At 40.8% G+C, this 20113-nt stretch overlaps 1 protein-coding gene across 1 annotated transcript in view; it reads left to right on the forward strand.

The window, feature by feature from the left end:
* Positions 1-20113, forward strand: part of LOC140349437 (cyclin-dependent kinase 17-like) — a 33625-nt gene that overhangs the window by 12358 nt on the left and 1154 nt on the right. The window contains exons 2-16 of the mRNA XM_072435756.1: positions 2431-2579; positions 7314-7478; positions 8845-8978; positions 12201-12326; positions 13220-13276; positions 13383-13497; positions 13936-14030; positions 14195-14257; positions 14764-14887; positions 15862-15982; positions 17261-17358; positions 17515-17620; positions 17945-17987; positions 18650-18740; positions 18927-19004. Coding sequence (XP_072291857.1) covers positions 2462-2579; positions 7314-7478; positions 8845-8978; positions 12201-12326; positions 13220-13276; positions 13383-13497; positions 13936-14030; positions 14195-14257; positions 14764-14887; positions 15862-15982; positions 17261-17358; positions 17515-17620; positions 17945-17987; positions 18650-18740; positions 18927-19004 — 1534 coding nt within the window. The 5' untranslated portion in view covers positions 2431-2461. The remainder of the gene's footprint in view (positions 1-2430; positions 2580-7313; positions 7479-8844; positions 8979-12200; positions 12327-13219; positions 13277-13382; positions 13498-13935; positions 14031-14194; positions 14258-14763; positions 14888-15861; positions 15983-17260; positions 17359-17514; positions 17621-17944; positions 17988-18649; positions 18741-18926; positions 19005-20113) is intronic.

The raw sequence follows: 20113 nt of genomic DNA on the forward strand, positions 1-20113 counted from the left end.
TCTTGCCTTTTTTGTACTTCTATTGAATTATCACACATACCTAAATGAAAGTAAGCGAAATAAAGCAATGCAAAAAGATATATATTGTCAATTTAAAGCTTTATCACAGAACCAAACCTTCTTGTCAAGTAAATGTACTGTTACTTCAAACTAAAATAAAGAGTATGCAGTACAATTTCTATAAAAGTTACTCAAGTAAATGTAGCTGAACTCCCGCACCACTCTGGTTAGAAGCCGCCAGTTAGTTTGATGTTTGATGGCTCCTCCTTAGTCAGCCGGATGTTGCATTGTTATCATTTAATATGTTGCGTGCGTAATCCAAAGAATACAAAAGCCACAGTGGGTAGAGTCTGGTGGACAAACATCAGGCCTTGAAGCGCTTTGTCTGGTTTTACTCATCACTTCATCACTTCACCACTTCACCACGCGTCTCCAGACCTTGTTCCAAATCACGATCTCCACTTTAGAGGTCACGAGTGGATTTGATACGCGCCTTTGTCTGAAACGTCTCCCATTGTGTCTCGTCACAGCAGATTTGTCTCGTTAACTTTTGCGGCAGGAATGTGTGACGCGGGTCCGATGTGGCCCGGGCTCGTCCTGTCCTATTCTAAAGTAAATCCCCCCGGGTTAGTCTGAGTTTTGACAGTTGCTTGTCCCAAACCGTGGATCCCAAACTGTTCTTTTAGAATCTCTCAGCGGCTTGTCATGTTTCCACAGCAGCAGGAATGTAAAGAAAAGTCTGCGTCAATGAGCTGACTCACAATTAGCAGCACAGCAACAAGAAAGTACACGTCACTCGGCACAGAAGTGTCCCCTGTGAACTTTCATTTACTGCTATGTCTTTGAAGGGATATTTATGAATATGAAGTGTTTTGTTTTGGGGGTTTTCACACTTGGGGTAATCGGGGGTAATGGACTATTTGTACAGTAATCTTTCAATTTAAAGATAACCAGTTTAATGCATAATTACACCTTCATAAAACTAGAAAAATACACTTGTTTTAAGCAAAAATTTCCCTGAAATATGTGAAATGATCTGCCAGTGCAGTAAGTGAATTTTACTTATCAATTATTCTTTAAATAAGCGTTATAATCTTACTTATTTAGTGTTTATCTGTAGAAATGACTTAAAACAAGATTAGTCAGATGTTTTGTCTATTTTTTTTACAATTTTAAGCCTTGAAATAATTATTTTTACGTCCCTGTCAACATGACGGGTACCAATCAAATGGTACCTGTCATGGCTAATTCTGAATCAGTCACATGTGTTTTATTGATGTGTAATTTATTTGGCTTCATGCGGTCGCAGCCAACATTTGAAGACACAGTAGACACGGTGGTCTTTCCTCGTCTCCGCCGAGTGGTACATACACTTCCTCATTATTTCCTCGTCTTATTAGCTTTTGGGTGACTTTTGTTTGTTTCGTTATTAGGGATACAATATTCACAATATTCATTTTAGTCAGGATTATCATGAGAAATATCACGATTTTACAATTATCCACAATTATCAGAAAAAAGTAAGGAAACATTTATATCACACGCGCCCCCACTAATTGAGAAGGACGGCTCTAGCCAGTCACGGGCACAAAACTTGGCGAGATCATCATCAATCCATTTCGTGACAGTGATCGTCTTGTGTGTCCTTGCAGGCGCTGTTTTTTGTTTGTGTTGGTGGTGTTTGGCTGCCAGTTTCTCAGCCGCTGTACAACTACAACAATAATCGTCGACTGTAGTGTTTGTAGTGAGTTTGTGCATAGGAATCGCTTTGGGTATGTTCACTGCACTGTTTTTACCAATTAAAAATATATTACGGTGAAAAATTAGCATCGGTCAGTATGTCCGGAGACTTTATTTTTGAGTCGGTCATTGTCCGTGTCCGACCCGTAATGTCGAGGCTTGAATTTGCAGTGTAATTTGTTATCTTTTATTACCTTTACTGTATCAAAAAACTCTAAACAACATTACTGAACTTCATATACATCTAAAGTAATACCAATACTGTGTAAAATTTTGGCCTTATCTTTTGTCTTTGTTGAAATATTCACCAAATTCCAGCCATACCTCAAGACTATTCAAAACATTCCAAAGTGTATTGCCATAATTGCTACTCGCAGGAAGTCTTTCACAAAGAATTGTCGTGTCAAAAACAAACTTCACTCTAGTTCCACACCAAACATTTCCTGTTTATATTAATTCAACTTCAGTATTAGTTTAGTTTATATAGTTTATTGAAGTCTTTTATTTGAACTGAGCAAACGCGTGGCAGAGATAAAGCCCATGTCAAGGCCTCTCCAGCAGTGACTGAAGACATTCCTGCGTCACTGTAAAGAACATTGTATTTTCATTCCATTGTGCACGTCGTTAGCTTCGGCCTCGCATGGTTTTGCATCTGTCTGACGCGCTCTTGTGTTGTGTACGGCGCTGCAGGCCTCCCCTTCCCGAGAGCTCGCTGGAGAAAATGAAGCGGTTCAAACGGCACATCTCTCAGAGGCTACGAGGGAGCCACACCATCGACGAGTCCCTGTCCGAACTGGCCGAGCAGATGACCGTGGAGGAGAACGGGCTCAAGGACAGCGGTAGGTTCTGTGCACTTTGTCATCATAAATATACGTCTTTATACTGGTCGAATACTATTGAAAATGTTGTGTAAGATGTGGAAAATGTAGGGTGAGTACTAGGCATTTTGTGTTTCTGAATGACACTAGATTGAATGCTTACTTATGAGTCACCTTTTAGATTTACTCACTAAAAACGATGATAAAATCCACAATTACATTATATTCAGCTCTATGATAATTTGACTAGAACAGAAAGGAACAGAACACAGAGGGAACTAAAGCACAAACTGTAATTTTAAACAACACTGAGGCCAAAGGAAAGTAAATATAGATGCACTAGAAAGGCAAGGACTGTCATTAGAAGTGGAGTACTTGGAAGTAGCCTATATATCATCGTAGAAGCAGCGTTAGCAGTACATTTGTTCCCCTATTGCTCTATACGACTACCACAGTGAATCAAAGTGCTGAACAACAATTAAAGAATACAACTACTATGTGATTCTGGTGCAAAACAAGTGTTGTTGAGTCCATTCTGAAGTAGTAGTAGTCTCTGTAATTCTTTAGTAGTAGATTTAATACCGGTAGTTGTAATCATAGTACTTTGTTTCAGATGTCATGACATCATCAATCATGTAATAAAACTATTCGCTGAGTCACTACACGATGATGATTGTATTATCATTTCTCGTCTCTCCTCTCGTCGTATCTACATTACGTTGCGTACCGAATATCAGAAATTACTGCTCCGCCGCTTCTTTTCCAACCCAAAGTTGGATTTAAGTGAAGATTGGGGCCTTTGCGACGTCAACAAAATATAAGCCCTGGTCTAGCAACTTATAGCAACGAAATATTATTTACCAAATCTGCAAAGAGAGTGTGAGTGAGGGGGAGAGCGAGTGTACAAGGGAGAGTGGGAGCAGCGACTTATCTATCATAGTAAGTATCAGGCTGATAGTATACGACTACAGGAGCTCTGACATTTGAGAGAAGAAGACTAAAATATAAACTGTTAAACTACCACAAGAATCCCTTGACTTTTCCGAGCCGCTGAGACATTCTGTTGTCTGAAAAATTGCAGCCCTCGTGATTTGATAACCGCTCCAACTTGACTTCTAATTTTGATTTGCAGTATATTGTGCCGCTTTATTGTGCTCCGTTTCCATGGAGCTCGCCATTGCCAGCGACTTCAGTCATCTTGAAGCCTTTTTTTTACAGCGTTTCCGGTCGATTGAGAGGAACCCGTTGAGTCATTTAGTTGTTTTCATTCATGATTTTTTATTTTGTTTATAATGGCTTGTTTTTGGCAGGGCTTTAGTGGCACGTCGGGAAATGATGAGAGCGCATAGAAAGCTACTGGATTGTCTAAGTGCAGTTGTGTTGCCCGGAGAATACAAATATTTTTTGCAGTTGTCATATTGTAACAGGAAGGACTGTCCTTCCCTTTCAGTTTTTCAATTCAATTCTTTCTTTATCAAGATCTCAGAATATCCATCTCAATAGTGTATATTTCAATAAGATTCAATAATGATGGTTATTTCTTTTGGCTCAAACACAACCACTCCTCTCTCCGCCTTGGGGTACTTTATTTTCTCAGTACAGGGGAATTTGCCCTCTGTCACATCCTTCAGTGCAGCTGGGACAGTGAGTGACCACATCGACCCCAAGAGTTGGAGAGGAATATTTGCTTCAGGTTTAGCCAGTTGTGCATGTTTTGTTTTTTTAAAGCCAGATGCCTTTCGTGACAGTTCTCTCCACATATAAACCCTTATCACGTGAATAGTGAAAAACCTCTAAAATAAAGCGACTCATCTGGACAAACGCTGATGTTTTTTTTCTACATCTTGTTTTGCCCTGTCCCAGCGTCGTCTTCTGCCCGACCGCTCCTCTTTTCGGTCTTGTCCTCAGTTTTCCCCTCTCGTCTTTTGTCCCAAACTTCTTCAATCTCTCAAATTATTCCACGTCCCGCCCCCCCCAGTGCCCACTTCCCTCTGAGAACCAACAACGCTCTGTAAAGGGCTTTTTGTGTCGTGATTAACACTAGGTTTGGCCGGAGTGTTCTGTGCCTGCTCCGGGACACAGCCAGTTGTGTGTGTGTGTGTGAGTGTGTGTGAGAGAGAGAGAGAGAGAGAGAGAGGAGGGGCTTTGTGGTTTAAGTAGTGGAGCGAGATGGCATGGAGTAGCTAGATGAGATGTGTTCTGAGCTGCGCGTTGTTGGGTGGAAAAGTTGTGGACTTGATCCGATTACATAACTGATAAGTCCGAGGCCGAGGTGGTACCAGGACGTCCGCTACATATCCACACGGTCTTCAGATTCGATGTATGACACAGAGAGAGAAATATTTCACATTTGTCTATAGGCATTATCTGAATATTATGTGAAAAACTGCTCCTAAAATCCACATACAGATTGTACAGTACCAAACCATGTCAAATGATCTATTGCAAAAAGTTCATTTCGAAGCCATAGTTAAGTAGGATTGGTATTATTAAAGACCTGAGGTGATTTGTAATAATTGTGGACGTGGCCAGTTTCTGATCCTGGGAAAACCGGCCTTTAGTATGGAAATAATTCTGTGATTTTTGTGCCGTAGCACCTTGAAAAATGGTCAAATTCAAGTTACTGGAATCACACGTGGATCTAATTTAATAATTGACCGTTTTGGAGTGACCTGAACATACTTCTGCACCAAAAGAGAAAGCAAAACAATTGACAACACATCACCGAACCAGATCGTGACATGGACATTATTCAATACATCATACACACATTTTTGTTTTTAAATAAAAGATCTGGTTTGTGTTATATTTTCAACCAGAAAAGTGTGCCCCGTCTCCAAACTAGGTTTAAAAACACACTAACCTTTCACCTTTTAAACTGATTTTGGAGAAGAAAAACATTTGTTAAAGACTCTTATACTTGGTGTCAGTTTATTCTTTATTTTAATTACACACAAAAGCGTGAATCTGCCTCTCCTGAAATATCTGCCCTATCAAGAAAGGGCGGAAGTTTGTGTATGAGTCAGACATTCTCTAACCAGAAATGACGACGCTGTGTAAACAAAATCAAATAATAACGGTAATCCATAATGCTGTTGTTGACTTGTGCCGAATGTAGGCATCAATTTTAGTTTCAAGGTACTATTTATCCATTTCCCCACATAGTCGTCAGGGTCCAGTCCAATTAGTGACTTCGTAGGGGCACCATGACGCCCACGCAGCACTTTGAATATGACTAACACCTACAAATATTGAGCTTAATTCTGTTAAGAGCGACCATATCTCGGGAAATGGACTGGAAATTGATCAACCTTTTGACTTCCGAGTGGGAGTGGTTCAAATATAGACGAGTTGCAGTTTTTCCTCCGTCAAATTTGAAAAGCCTGGAACCACATTACGCTCATCAGCTCCATTTGTTCAAAATGTCACCGAGTGCCTTCTCCGCTGAGTCAGTCGGACATTTTCACTAATAACTGCCGAGTCGAGCTGCGGGAAATCGTACGTGACGTTTTTATGACGTCAAACCAGGGCTTTCTGTTACAGGGCCGAGGGGATCTGACGCACGTTTAGAAGTAGATTTGTATTATTTAACTTTTCTCGGACTGCAATAAAAACGCCTGTAAATGTTTAAATACGTCTTAAGCGTTTTAGTTTAAGCAAAATTCCCACCTTACACGTAGCCTCCGCTGCGTTGAAGGTTGGGTCGAATGCAGAGAACACATTTACCAACGAGGAAAATAATTTGTACCATAATCTTAAACGTTTCTCACACTTGTCCTGCGCTCTGACTCGATTGAAAATACTGTTGTGTATGTACTTCAGAGGCAGTAGGGGATTTCTGTTATCAGTGAAGTTTGTGTTCAACTCGGACTTAAGGGGATACTTTACAACTTATAAATCTGTCAGTGCCCTTAGTACCTTTTCTCTCTCGGGACAAAGCGTCTCCTTTCATTCCTTATCCAGGCACTTTTGTCCACTTTCTGTAACCAAACAACAGCTGTCCCTCCACACAAGGTTACCACGACACCCTCTTTTGAAATGTTTTGGTTGGAGAAAACAACTTTAGTTGTTCTGTTTAATCCACCCATAAAATAACATCTGTGATTTGTTGAATTCTGTATAATGTTCTGCCTGTAAATGTGACACAGAGCCATATTTTAGCAGTTGATGTATGTGCTGCATGTAAATCTATGCATTAGTAGATTACACTTAAAAACCCTTATGTAACCGGTGGTTATTTGCATCAGTTCAGTGCCGAGCAGTTAGTGATGCAAAGCAGTGAGTGAGAGGATTTGGTGTTGAATAACATTTTGTAAAGGGAAATGTACTAGAATTAAACCAGAAATAAAATCAGTGCAACATCCAAGACTGAACCTGCAGTAAAACTGGGACGAAACCAGGTTTAAAACAAATAATCTGAGACCTGAGGCTCAAACTACTTGACGGGGACTGAACCGGGGACTGAACCGGGGACTGAACCGGGGACTGAACCGGGGACTGAACCGGGGACTGAACCGGGGACTGAACCGGGGACTGAACCGGGGACTGAACCGGGATGCTGTTCTTCAGGATCTAACTAACAGGACCATCCGTCATTGGTTCCCAGCCTTTTTGTCCCTGTATTATTACTTACCTCTGTCTATTAAATAGTTCTGAATACAGGACTGTGTCGTGGCCCTTACACACCAGACCTGGTCTTTGAATTAAAGTACCTTAGTATATTTTAACACTTATTAACTTTTTGTCCCTCCTTAGAGCCCATAGTGAGGAATGGCCGGCCGCCCTCGGCCCACAGTGTGCACTCCTTCCTGCACCAGTACACAGGCTCCTTTAAGAAGCCTCCTCTGCGACGACCTCAGAGCGTCATCGGAGGAGGTCTCGGCTCGCTCATGGTCATGCCTCGAAATGGCAGCCGGCTCGGTGAGACGCTCTGCTCAGCCCACTCACAGCACAGGCCCAGGGACACACTCGCAGCACAGGCCCGGGGACACACTCGCAGCACCGGCCCGGGGACACACTCACAGCACCGGCCCGGGGACACAGTCGCAGCACCGGCCCGGCCACACACTCTCAGCACCGGCCCCGGCTCGGGGACACACTCTCAGCACCGGCCCCGGCCCGGGGACACACTCTCAGCACCGGCCCCGGCCCGGGGACACACTCACAGCACTGGCCCGGGGACACACTCACAGCACTGGCCCGGGGACACACTCACAGCATTTCCCCCTTTTTTATTTGTTAATGTTTATTCAGTTGAATAATTTAGATCAAATTAGTTTAAACCCCTTGAATCGACAGGTAACTAATTCATTTAGGGGCTGGATAAGAACAAAACCTAATATGATACTTTCACATGACTCGTCACACGTTTCACTGCTTGAGGCAATAACCCAAAAATGCCACAGGAAATAATTATTTCGATACAGTTTCAGCCCCAGTTTAGGTGTAATTTACAAATACCACTCCTATTTCATCAGCAGCCGGTTCATGTAAACTACACATGCTTACTTTGTATTTGTTTACGGTATATCAACCAACACACCAACAAATATACGTGGTTATATGTTTAAGAGTGAGCCTTTACACTCTGGAGTGTGACTCGTGGAGTCGTGCAGTAAATTACACCCATCACTCAAAGCTAATCAACGTAATACATCAACTTCATGCCGATCAGGCAATCTGACAACACGGGCCAATTATCAGAACATCAACATATTTCACACACATATTTTCACATCTGTCAGAGACTCGCAGCAACATCAGCCACACACGACATCAGAACCATAACGCTGCATCCCAGTTTGTTCACGAGATACAAATGGCATTATTAAACTACTTGTAAGAGCAGCTTGTGGTCGTGTTGGTTGTTTTCTTGTGATGGTCCCAGATGGGGGGGAAAAGAGACCGATCTTCCCCTTGATTACATTGCACTTCGGCATGAAATATCCAAAAACAATTTCACAAATGTGAAATCTAATCTTTTATATTACTGACTAGACAAATCTGCTTTTGAACTGTATTCATTTTTCTGCCCCACAATCTGCATTAAACACGATGTCAACTGAAACCCACCAAATATGTGGACAATAAGCTGTATTTTAGACCTCTACAAACATGTTCTGAAATGTGATTCTTCTAATAGTTCAGCGTGAATTTGAATGCTACTTGACACATTTAAATCTTGGCACCATGAACTGAATTTTGATTTGAAAACAAAAAATGGCAACTGTGTTTGTGGTCAAAATGTCACGCTTGCCGATATAACCAGCACGTTTTCTTTCCTCAGATATCGTCCATGAAAATTTGAAAATGGGGTCGGACGGCGAGAGCGACCAAGCCTCCGGGACGTCCTCTGATGAAGTCCAGTCGCCCACGGGGGTCTGTCTGAGGAACCGAGGGAACAGGCGAATCTCCGCAGAGGTACAGTCTTAATACCCGCTTTCAGAAGAGTCATTGAAAAACCTTTGTTTCCTATGAGTCATTTCATTTCTAACTCTTACCTGCCTCACGCTGTTTGCACGCAGCACCATCAAACACATGTTCAGTTCAGAGCGAGAGCAAATAAAGAGCATTTTATTGTGTTCTTTCCTCGTTTGGAGACCAAGTGTTGTTCTGTGTCACAGCTGTCTATAAAGTTTCTACGGAGAACTCAATCTCTTATTGACACCACAGTTTCTTGGACTTTTTGTCGGGGTTTAAGCCTTTAGATCCGCTGTGAACGCTGCATTTGTGACCTCAAGAGTGTTTTAAAGGCAGAATATGCATACTTCAAATGTTGGTGTTTCATTTATCGAGAGAAGAAATGTCACGATTTTACGGTTAATCACGATCCTTGGCACTATTTTCTTTCTTTTTACACCTCTAGCTTTATGAAATCAAACTTTTTTTTTCTTTAAGTATTGATATGTTTTACCTGATTAATCACAAGTATCGATTAACCAAATAGTCTTGACATCTCTCTCATCGCTTTTCTAGTATTATTTAGTCTTTGTGGGTCAGTGGCATAAAATAAATCTGATTAAAATTCATGTTAGACAAATGCTTTTGTAAATTGAGACGCTAACGTTATCATGTAGTATTAGTACTACCGGTACATGGAAATGTACAGCTTAAACATACAAGATAAAGTAATATATTTATAAAATCATATAGTGTTTGCTGTAAATTGAAATCCTCAAACACAACTTTGTATTCACATCGTCAAATATTAAGATTCACAAATGTGGAAAACATTAAATGGTCCCGCTCTCATCCATTATCAAAAAGGCTTCATTTTAAAATTGCGGCTGTAAATGTCAACTGGCACCACTCAAGTAGCAAACAATCAACATTTAATCCGTTCATCGGGAAAACTGCTAGACTTCCTTGAAAAACACTTTTGAATATCAATCTGCTGCAGACCGTTTCCTGTTACTTAACTTTTCACTATTCCAGCTGCGGTAGTTACATAATCATGTTTTGTCTTGATATTTGCTCAACGCTCTAACAAAAGCCTGATTTGATGTACCTCTAATCCTATAACCAAGTGTCTTTGTAAGATCAGGCGACGGCTCTGTTAAACCGCAGCACGCCTTCGTTTCTGCTGCCGTCTCGTCGTCCCACACGCCGCTGCGCGCTCAGAGGAGGCCGAGCGGCGTGATTGAAGCGCACGCCCCTCCGCTGTGTCCGTTACTCGCTTTGATTGCATAAACCGTTGGGGTTTATGCCCCGGGAGCCGCAGATGCGCCCAAGCCCCGCGAAGAAGAAGTTGCACAATTAGGAACTTGACACACATGACACGCCGAAGACGACATCACCTGTTGTTGCGGCGGAGCGCGGCGGAGCGTCATGTGCTTCCTGTGGCTGTTTCACAAGTTTAATGTCAAACGGAGTCACAATCAACTTTATTACCACAACATCTCTTTTTTGTTAATTGTTTAGCATATTAGATTTTCCTTTTTTTAAATGTTTAGCGTGTTATTTCTGATCAAGCCGTCACAAACGATATTTGTGCAGTTTATCAGAAATGTGCTAAAATAAATCTTTATCTTATTTTTGCAGCCTTTGTAAATAGCTTTTGTTGTAGTTTTGTATATCTAAATCAACAATGATCAGTTTTCTAATACCCCCCTCAAACTGATTTGAATTGTATTACTTTTTCGTCTCATTTCCTGTACTAGATATATTTGGTAAATGAACTTCATCTGACTCAGAGTTTCACACTGTTGTTTCACTGAATAGAAGGTGATATAAGGTCCTTTTCAGCCACGACTTTAACTCCAATCTAGGAAACGTCGTGGCTCATGACTGGGCACACAAAGAGGACCTTTGTGATTTCCTCTAGACGCGGCTAATGTGCTGCACACGAACTGAACCACGTGACCCGCCTCGGCCCTGTTGTTTTGTGTCAACACCGCCGCCGTCCCTCCACCGGGCTTCCTGGGTTGAGAGAGGGCGGAGGAAGTTGCGGGCAGGTAGCAGACTGTTCCTCAGCCGCTCGAGAGGAAGCAAGAGCTGTTTTGGGATTACATCACTGGGATTTGTCTAATACTCTCCAGATGGGCCCCTGTTGTAGCAGATTAGGACGGCTTGATTGGACAACTGGAGGAAGGCGGGGTGCAAAGGTCATGTGATGGATGGCATCACTTGCTCTTGGGACTAAAAAACAATCCCATAACAGCTGAATGGGATAATATTATCTAGCAATTGTAACATTACTGGATAGGGTTTGGCTACATAACAGCTCGCTTGACAAATCTGACTCTTTTCCAGTAATTAGAGAAGTATTTATGATCTTTGCAAAACACCAACTGTTATTTAATGTTGACACATGGCACAGTTTAGTTTCAGTGCCAGTTTTGTCTTATTTACATGTTTTCTTGTAGTGGTCATTCACAGAAGTAGCACTTTTTACTTCCCGTCACCAGGCTTGGGTGTAAGATCTTGTCTTACATGCAGAGTCATGGTTCTGTTACACGCTAAACCTCAGTTACAGATTTATGAATGATTAGAGTTTAAAGGTGTAGCATTTTTGTGAAATGCTAGTGTCAAGACTCAAACCCTAAATGACAGTCATCTTGAGGAATTAAGAAATAATGCAAAACTATTGACAATTAACTCATGATGTACTTTTCTTATGATTTATCTATTTGCTTTCTTTCTTTACATGATTTTGCTCAAGTTCAACTACCGGTACTCTATTTCTAAATTGTATTGTTCATGCAGAATTGAAGCTAAACTGAAAACCTTACTCACTTCTCATCATTTTATTACTTAAAGTCCAAACAATCCAGGCCATTAGTGCTTCCATTTACATTATACTCTCTGCACGTTGTTATTATTATTATTCTTAGAGTCTTGTCCAATGGGAGCGCTGCGTTTACAAAGCTCCACAGATGATTTTGCATTTATTGACACTGGGCTCTCTGTTTATTCATACCTGTCCCTGCAAATTCTTCTTGTTTACTCTGGTTTTCTGACATTTTGTGAGTTTATTCATGTTTACTTAAAGCTTATATTATTTGCTGATGGCTTCCTTATACATTTACAAGACGTTGACACTGTTTTTACAGAGAATTCTGTTGTTTTTGTCCATTTTTGTGTGTGTGTGTGTGTGTGTGTGTGTGTGTGTGTGTGTGTGTGTGTGTGTGTGTGTGTGAGCAGGACTTGAACAAGCGCCTCTCTTTACCGGCCGATATCCGGATACCGGACGGATACTTGGAGAAATTACAGCTCAGCAGCCCCACTTTCGACCAGCCACTGAGCAGACGGTCGCGGCGAGCTTCACTGGTGAGAAAATTAATCTTAATATTCCATTATTTTTTTCATATTTCATGGGCAGTACATTTACAAAGTACATTAGTCATTATTCTCTCAATAAATTCATGTTAAAGTATTGCAGAATATGTCTTGTGTGTGAGGTGTTTTCCGACATGACACCAATACCAGCATTGTGGGTCTACAACTGTTACATCACCACAAAAATACACACATCAAGTTCTACAGAAAAGTGTGAGTCTTGACTGCGTGACAAGCTGTGAACTATAAATGACGAGGCGACAATTGAACTTGTCACTTTTGGGGACTGAGCCGTTTTAAAATTAGTTGCAAGAGTGAGAAGTGAAAGTGAGAGCCTCATCTGTCTCTCTCTTCTAGTCTTTTATTTACATCCACACACTGTCTTTCTGAAGAATTATAATTATATAAATATAATCGTTGATCTGTCAAAAAGGAACAGGAAAATGTATATTGGCCTAGTCACTTTCTATTGCCTTATTTATTTCACGTAATTGAATTGTACAATTTAACAAGTAGTTACGATGTCAAACCAGCAAGTGCACAATGTATGAAATTGAACTACGGATGTTTTAGTAGAATTATTGCACAGAAACATTATTTAAAGCCAAGCCACAACCAGCTACTGTACTACTACTGTTCTCACACCGCTCTACACTGTGGCTAGAGAAAACAACAATTTACATAAGTTTGCCTGCTGCAGCCTATAAACAAGCCTGGAGCCAGCAGGCCTTTGTCACAACAGATTAACCGTGAGTCTGGAGCTGTGTGACGCTGTAACTACTGCCACACTGTCATAACCATTCATATTAGTGCCCATAAAAGCTGTCAGCGCTAATGACAAAGGCGTTTAGATCATTTTTGTTCTTTCTTTTGTCTTCTTTCAGTCAGAAATAGGGTTCGGGAAGTTGGAGACTTACATCAAACTAGACAAACTTGGCGAGGTAGGTCCTCCCCAGATGCTAACGTTCTCAGGGTGATAAAAGATGCTCATGTTAACTTGTTACGTCATTTGGAAACTTTCCTCTGTTCCCCTTTTAAACCCTCCAGGGCACATACGCCACTGTTTTCAAGGGGAGGAGTAAACTGACGGACAACCTGGTGGCTCTGAAGGAGATCAGGCTAGAACATGAGGAAGGGGCGCCCTGCACCGCAATCAGAGAAGGTACAATCAACAAGGAAACCAATCCAATGTGGAGTGTTTGTTTTAATGAACATCCCTTTAGTCAATCCTTTCTTCACTGAGTCATGCTTGCAAATAGAAAATATTCAGTTCTTCTCTTTTAGTGACATTTACGTATTTACTGTTGGAATTTCTTTTCATTTACGCACTATTGATAAATGTTTGTCTAATTTTGGCATATTCTGTAAAAGGCAAATTACGATCCGTTTCATTTCTATGCAAAGTACAAATGAGCTAGTGTTATTACACGGCCACATTATCTGGCTGAAACAGTTGATCATCTGTTGGTGAGTACTTACTGTTGTGCACGTGGAGCACATGTTAAATTCCCATTGGGGGCAGTAAAGTTTAATCAGATAAGCCAACACAAAGTATGATTGTTCATGATTGTGTGTTGACTTCTGCTTTTGTTTTATCCAGTGTCGCTGCTAAAGGACCTGAAACACGCCAACATAGTGACGCTCCACGACATCATCCACACTGACAAGTCGCTCACACTGGTCTTCGAGTATCTGGTGAGACCCTTTTCCCCTGCACCGCACACTCCACAGTCATTATTATTCTCCACATAGAGGTAGATTAGACAGGAGTCCAGCTGGAGCAGGTTGTGTTCCGTGACCCCGCGCCTCCTCACGCTCCCTCACGCCCTCTAATGTCTTCCGTCTCCCGTCTCTTCCAGGACAAAGACCTGAAGCAGTACATGGACGACTGCGGGAACATCCTGAGCATGCAGAATGTCAAGGTGAGCCTCAGCTAGCGGTGGTGCCCTGCCAACTTAAACCACACGTGTGCATGTGTCTTATACTGCTGCGAATAGGAGAGGCTTTGTTGTTGTGCCCCCTGGTGGTAGAGAATAGAGACAGGTTCTGCTTCTATCTTCTATTAAAGTAGTTATTAGAACATTGTTGATATTAATAGGTTACTGTTTTTAAAAGCTCATATCTAGTGTTGACTCTTTAGATTGCCCATTCCCGTTTGTCAAACTGTCAGCCATATATCAAACCGACCAGACAAACAGTTTAGCTTTAATGATGTTGACAGAATTTAAACAATGACTTACCAGGCAAATATTGGAATAGATATTTCCTTCTTTGGGTGCTCTAACCCTTCGACTGGTGTAAAGGGTTGACCATGAGAAAATCAAAATTCTTTATTTTACTGGTAATTGTATTAAAACTATTCAGGTTTAATTTGCTTATTTTTTTAACCTTGCTACACTGTTGTAACAATTTTATTTTGTTTTTTCAGATATTTTTGTTTCAGATCTTGAGAGGTTTGTCGTATTGTCACAAACGGAAAGTGCTGCACAGAGACCTCAAACCCCAAAATCTGCTCATCAACGACAGGGGGGAACTCAAACTGGCAGACTTTGGTAAATGCAATACATTTTATTTATTATATTATCAGTATCCACACAAGCAAAAAGAATTGGCTCTTCATCTTGCTGTATTAGCGGCTGGAATATTTTGGGCAATGGGGCAATAGGTTGTGTCCTAGAGTTGGATGATGTCAAAATCTCAGATGGCCTGTGTAACTAGGGGAGATTTACTGTTTTTGAAAGAAATCTCCAAAATAGGAATCTGCAAATGTTGAACCTTATCATTTCATTGGGATTGGATCCACAAATGTGTTGGACTAATCTTATGGTTAAGTCCTTTTAACTGACAATACTCTTTTGGAGTTGAATACTAAAATAAGAACAAAATATTAAAATGCTGTTTATTTTTACTGATTGAAAATATGTTTAATTTTGTGTCAGTTTTTGTTTCATGTGGATAAGGCCCAATAATTAGAGAGATGAACTGCAAACCAGGTCAAAAAAACTGTTTTCTGAGAGTTAAACGGCAAATGCTATTAGAATTTTTCATCAGTTCCAGCTCAATATTAAACTATAGTTTTTCTACAATGTTCTGAAGTCACGTGAACACAACATATTGGTGAAGATTGTGTCACACAAGTTAAAGGCACGTGGTACTACTGTTTATTATTATTACCTCCGGGGCCGCAGTGCAGTTTTTGTTTGGTGTTCTCAGATTTTAAAGATCTGCATAGTTTAAAATGGGGATGAACCAATGACACTAGATGGGGAGGTAAAGGCTGGCCAATGAGGTTAGAGTTCAAATAAAACAAGCCATTTAGCTCAAATTGAAGGTAAATCTAGGACAGAGAAAAGGGTCAGGATGCACGGCAAATCAGTTTGTTGCTTTTGAGGCTTTATAATTAGAAACAAAATTTAACAATGGGTGATATGTTGCTGCTGTTTCTTTTTATATCTTGTGTTACAGTATTATTTTCTGACCCAACTGTTTGATGCATATTTAGAATGACTGTAAATATTTCTAACAGGCCTTGCAAGGGCAAAGTCAGTGCCCACAAAGACTTACTCGAACGAGGTGGTGACACTGTGGTACCGGCCCCCCGACGTGCTGTTGGGCTCCTCAGAGTACTCCACTCAGATTGACATGTGGTGAGTGGGCCGCACATGCACACGGTTATTACAACTACAAAACACTCGGCTCATTTGGCGTAATGTGCGAGTGACTAAAGCGGGGCAAGGGCGGATCTCGAGCACACTGACAATGTGACGAGAGTGTTGTAGAGGGGCGGGAGACCTGATGGTCAGTGAAGAGCCCCCCTTAAAATGTAAAAAAAACAAAAACTATCCATCATATCTATTTAATGTTGTACAGAATTACAGTTGTATTTATGTTGCCCAGTTTTATACAGCATGTTTTAAACCAGGGAGGTCCAAACTAGAGCCCGGGGGCAAAATGCGGCCCTCAGACTCATTTTTGTCGGCCCACAGGCTTCCTGGTTTACCTCCACCATCATGACCTCAGTACTTTCACATTTCTGTGTGAGCCGGACTTTATATTTTTGTCTAAATGGAGATTGACCAATAGTTTTTTTTCCCTTGCCATTGCTCAGACTCCAGAGAAAACCATTGCAGATGAGCTCTACCATTATTTTGATTCCCCCCCTGAAAAAATGATATAGTTTGAATGAAATACAAAACTCATTCACAAGCCTGTTTTACATCAAACTGGATTAGAGAACATAGTCCTGTTTCGTGCAGGTCCCTTCTTGCACTAAAGTGTTCAAATAAGACTTTGTGTGTTCTTAAGGTGGGTCTTTACTCTATTGTTCCAAGTCTGAATAAAAGTCCAGTAATTGTGTCAAATGTCTTCTAAATGCCGATATTTGAATGATTGACTGTATTGACCCTGTCTCATGGCCCTCTGCTCCGTACATGTTTCTATATGCAGCCCTCAATGCAAAGATTTGGACCCCCCATGTCTTAAACTAATCCATACTGACTCATACCATACATACTTTATGAACAATTTGTCAACTCATTACGTTACAGACATACTGAATGTTATTGTGTTGGCATATTGCAGGTGAATGTGTATATTTAATGTATATTATTGAGTTTATTTACTTTGCACACTCAAGGCCTTCACCCCCATAAAATAAATTTAATACATTGACTTAACTAGTTTTAACTCACAAGTACAGACCACTCACTATGTATCGTAAATATTTCAACGGGTAATTCAAATTGTGCCAACAAGGCAAGCAACAGTTAAGGACATGTACAATCATACAGAGTTTTGTTTGCGCGTGGGTGTGAAATATTACTCACTAAAACATCAATGTACTTTCACTGATAAAACTTGCACTTGTTGAATATGAATGAATGAAAGCTGAAGAAAGTAAACTCGTCCCATTGTCTCCTCTTCAGGGGTGTGGGCTGTATATTCTATGAGATGGCTGCTGGCAGACCTCTGTTCCCAGGCTCCACAGTTGAGGATGAACTGCACCTCATCTTCAGGCTGCTAGGTCAGTGCTGCCCCCTGCTGACAGACATGTGAACCTTTCAGAATGAATCACATTAACCCCGGGGGGCAAGACGCAAGCTCCCACGGCGGCAGCGTCTAATAGCCCCTGCATCTGTTGCTCCAAAGCAGGACTTTGACCTTCCAATGTCTTCTGTAGGCACACCCTCGGAGCAAAACTGGGCCGGGATTTCTTCTATTGACGAGCTTAAATCATACAAGTTTCCCAAATACAAAGCACAGCCACTTATAAACCACGCACCAAGGTAAGGCTAACGTTGAACAATATCGTACTTATTCAAGCTTATGATTTGACCTCAACCCTGATTTATGCACTTCTGGCAGCCCTCTATGTTCGGGAGATGGAAGCACACATATTTTCCTTGCACGGCCCAGGTATAAGAGTAGAGCCCTGTTTAGCGTGTCCAGAGATGAAGACATTAGTAGTATTGGTTTGTTTAGTTAGGACTGTGCGCTCTGTCACTTCCTGTGAGGAAATCCTGTGGAATAGTTGAGTGCGTTTCCTTCCCCTACACCAGTTTGAATCGCCCTCTTTCACTGAGACTTCTCCCTTTCTGTCCCCGCTGTAGGTTGGACAACGACGGCATTGACCTCCTCATGTCATTCCTAAAAGTGAGTCTTGACTGAATCCCTAAAGCTATGTCATGTTAAAATTAGCATGGCACATAATGAACCGATGTATTTTTGGAAAGAGTTGATTGAAGACAAGCCATCAAAATATCAGTTACACATTACTGACCAGAGCTGCATGATGACAATGTGCAAGGGCTGGTTTTACAGTAAGGATAATTGACTTGAGTGTATTCTATTACATTGTTTCGACAAAAGTTATGCCCTAACCCATTTTACACATTTGTCATCATCGATTAATGTGAAGATGTGCTCTGGCGTTACAAGGTTCTCAATTACCTTAATTTATCATTTAAATATGTTTCTTTTTGAAGCAGATACAAAACTTTACCCCATACTTCAACACAATATGAAAACTATGGAACAATGAACCGATCCATAACAGATGTAAAGAGGGTTAAAACATATATTAGACCATGAAGACCAAGACCATGCATTTACTCATTTATTTAATGTAACTATTATGAGGTGGCCAACTGCGTATATGAAGCGTTTGTATGTCACAGAATTTACAATACTAAGATGAACCATAGTAGAAATAAGCATGAAACCATAATATGTCCAGACTGTAAAAAAAAAAAAGCTTAGGCAACAATAGTCTCAATTCCACGTTTTTGAGTCCATTCTTGTTCTACATTCCACAGTATGAATCAAAGAAGAGGATCGCGGCCGATGAGGCTATGAGACAGCCGTACTTCAGGAGCCTGGGGCCACGCGTGCACACACTGCCAGAGAGTGAGTAAGAAAATGGCAGCCGCTAATGCAGACTTGGCAGGCAGCGCTAGGTACAGCTTTGAGTGATATTTCAGCATTCACTGAGGATCAGTTACAGCTGTGTAACAAAGACGCTATTTTGCCGGCAGAATGATTTCTTTGGGTTTGACAACTTTTTTTTAACTGTTTTGATTTCTCATTTGGCAGACATATCTATATTCACACTGAAGGAGGTACAGCTACAGAGGGACCCTGGCTACAGGAACGCCTCCTACCCTGAATCAGGTGAAACATGGCTCCACCTTTTTGTGATAATCGTTTGACAAACAAAAGGAGAAAAGTGAAGAGGTTTTTGCTTTTGTCAAAATCATTTCTGGTTTTGGTTTTCTTCATATTAATCAAGTATTTGGGTGCTAAAAAGCACTTGAAATATATATACATTTTCTTACTATACAATAACTTACATTTTAAGATGTACGTGAACAATATTGAACATAATACTAAAAACATGTCAGAACATGGGATGTTGGTGCAACAGAAGCTCAGTAATGGAGCTTTTTGTCCACTATCGCATGTTATTGTGCAAGACACTTCAGCCTGCAGCCTGATGTTAAGAATGAGGCCACATGCACACAATGGCAGCCACATCTTTGGAGTCTGCCTCAGGGCACCTTTGGTGCAGAAGTGGCTCACCATCTCTGGGCTGTGACGGAGAAGAGAATGGCTCCACCCAACTAGAAAATGACTTGAGTTTCTGGTGAAGTGCCACCAACAGAAGTCTGGATTTGTGACTATCACAGGACCTGGGTCCATTGAGTCCTAGTTCTCCTCAACCATTGTTAGGTCCCAATGATCTACAAATGTGTGCTCTTACACCAGAGGAATAAAAACCATGTAGGATTTAAAAGAAAACAAGAATTCTGAACTGATTTATTCTGTTTTGTTAAAACCTTTTTCCCCCATTTAGTAGAAAAATGTTACGTATGCTTATTACATTTTTCCTTTTGAAATTTAATTAAAAAACAGATTCAACACTTTATAAAAAGTATGAATACTTAACTTACCTTTCTTGTTTTACGTTGGCCTTTTTTGAAAGGCAGAAAAAGTTACCAAGGCCCTACCCCCACATGAAATGATTACAAATGTAATACAACTGATGGTCAAATTGCTTGTTGGTAATAGAGTTGGCTTGATTTTGAATATGATTTTATTTTTTTATTTTCCTGCACACCCACATAATTGCAATATTTATTAACGCTATGTACAGTTCAAGGCAAGAAGTATGATGTCACTAATGATAAACATTTCTTTTTTTTGTTGGGTAAATACCTTAAAGTATAGTTATTGCTGTTTATTAGTTATTGCATCTCACTAAGTTTAGGAACTACCTACTA

The sequence above is a fragment of the Eucyclogobius newberryi genome, unplaced genomic scaffold (assembly GCF_026437365.1).
Source record: "Eucyclogobius newberryi isolate DKJ021-1_F unplaced genomic scaffold, fEucNew1.0.hap1 SCAF_7, whole genome shotgun sequence".
NCBI classification, from domain to species: Eukaryota; Metazoa; Chordata; class Actinopteri; order Gobiiformes; family Gobiidae; genus Eucyclogobius; species Eucyclogobius newberryi.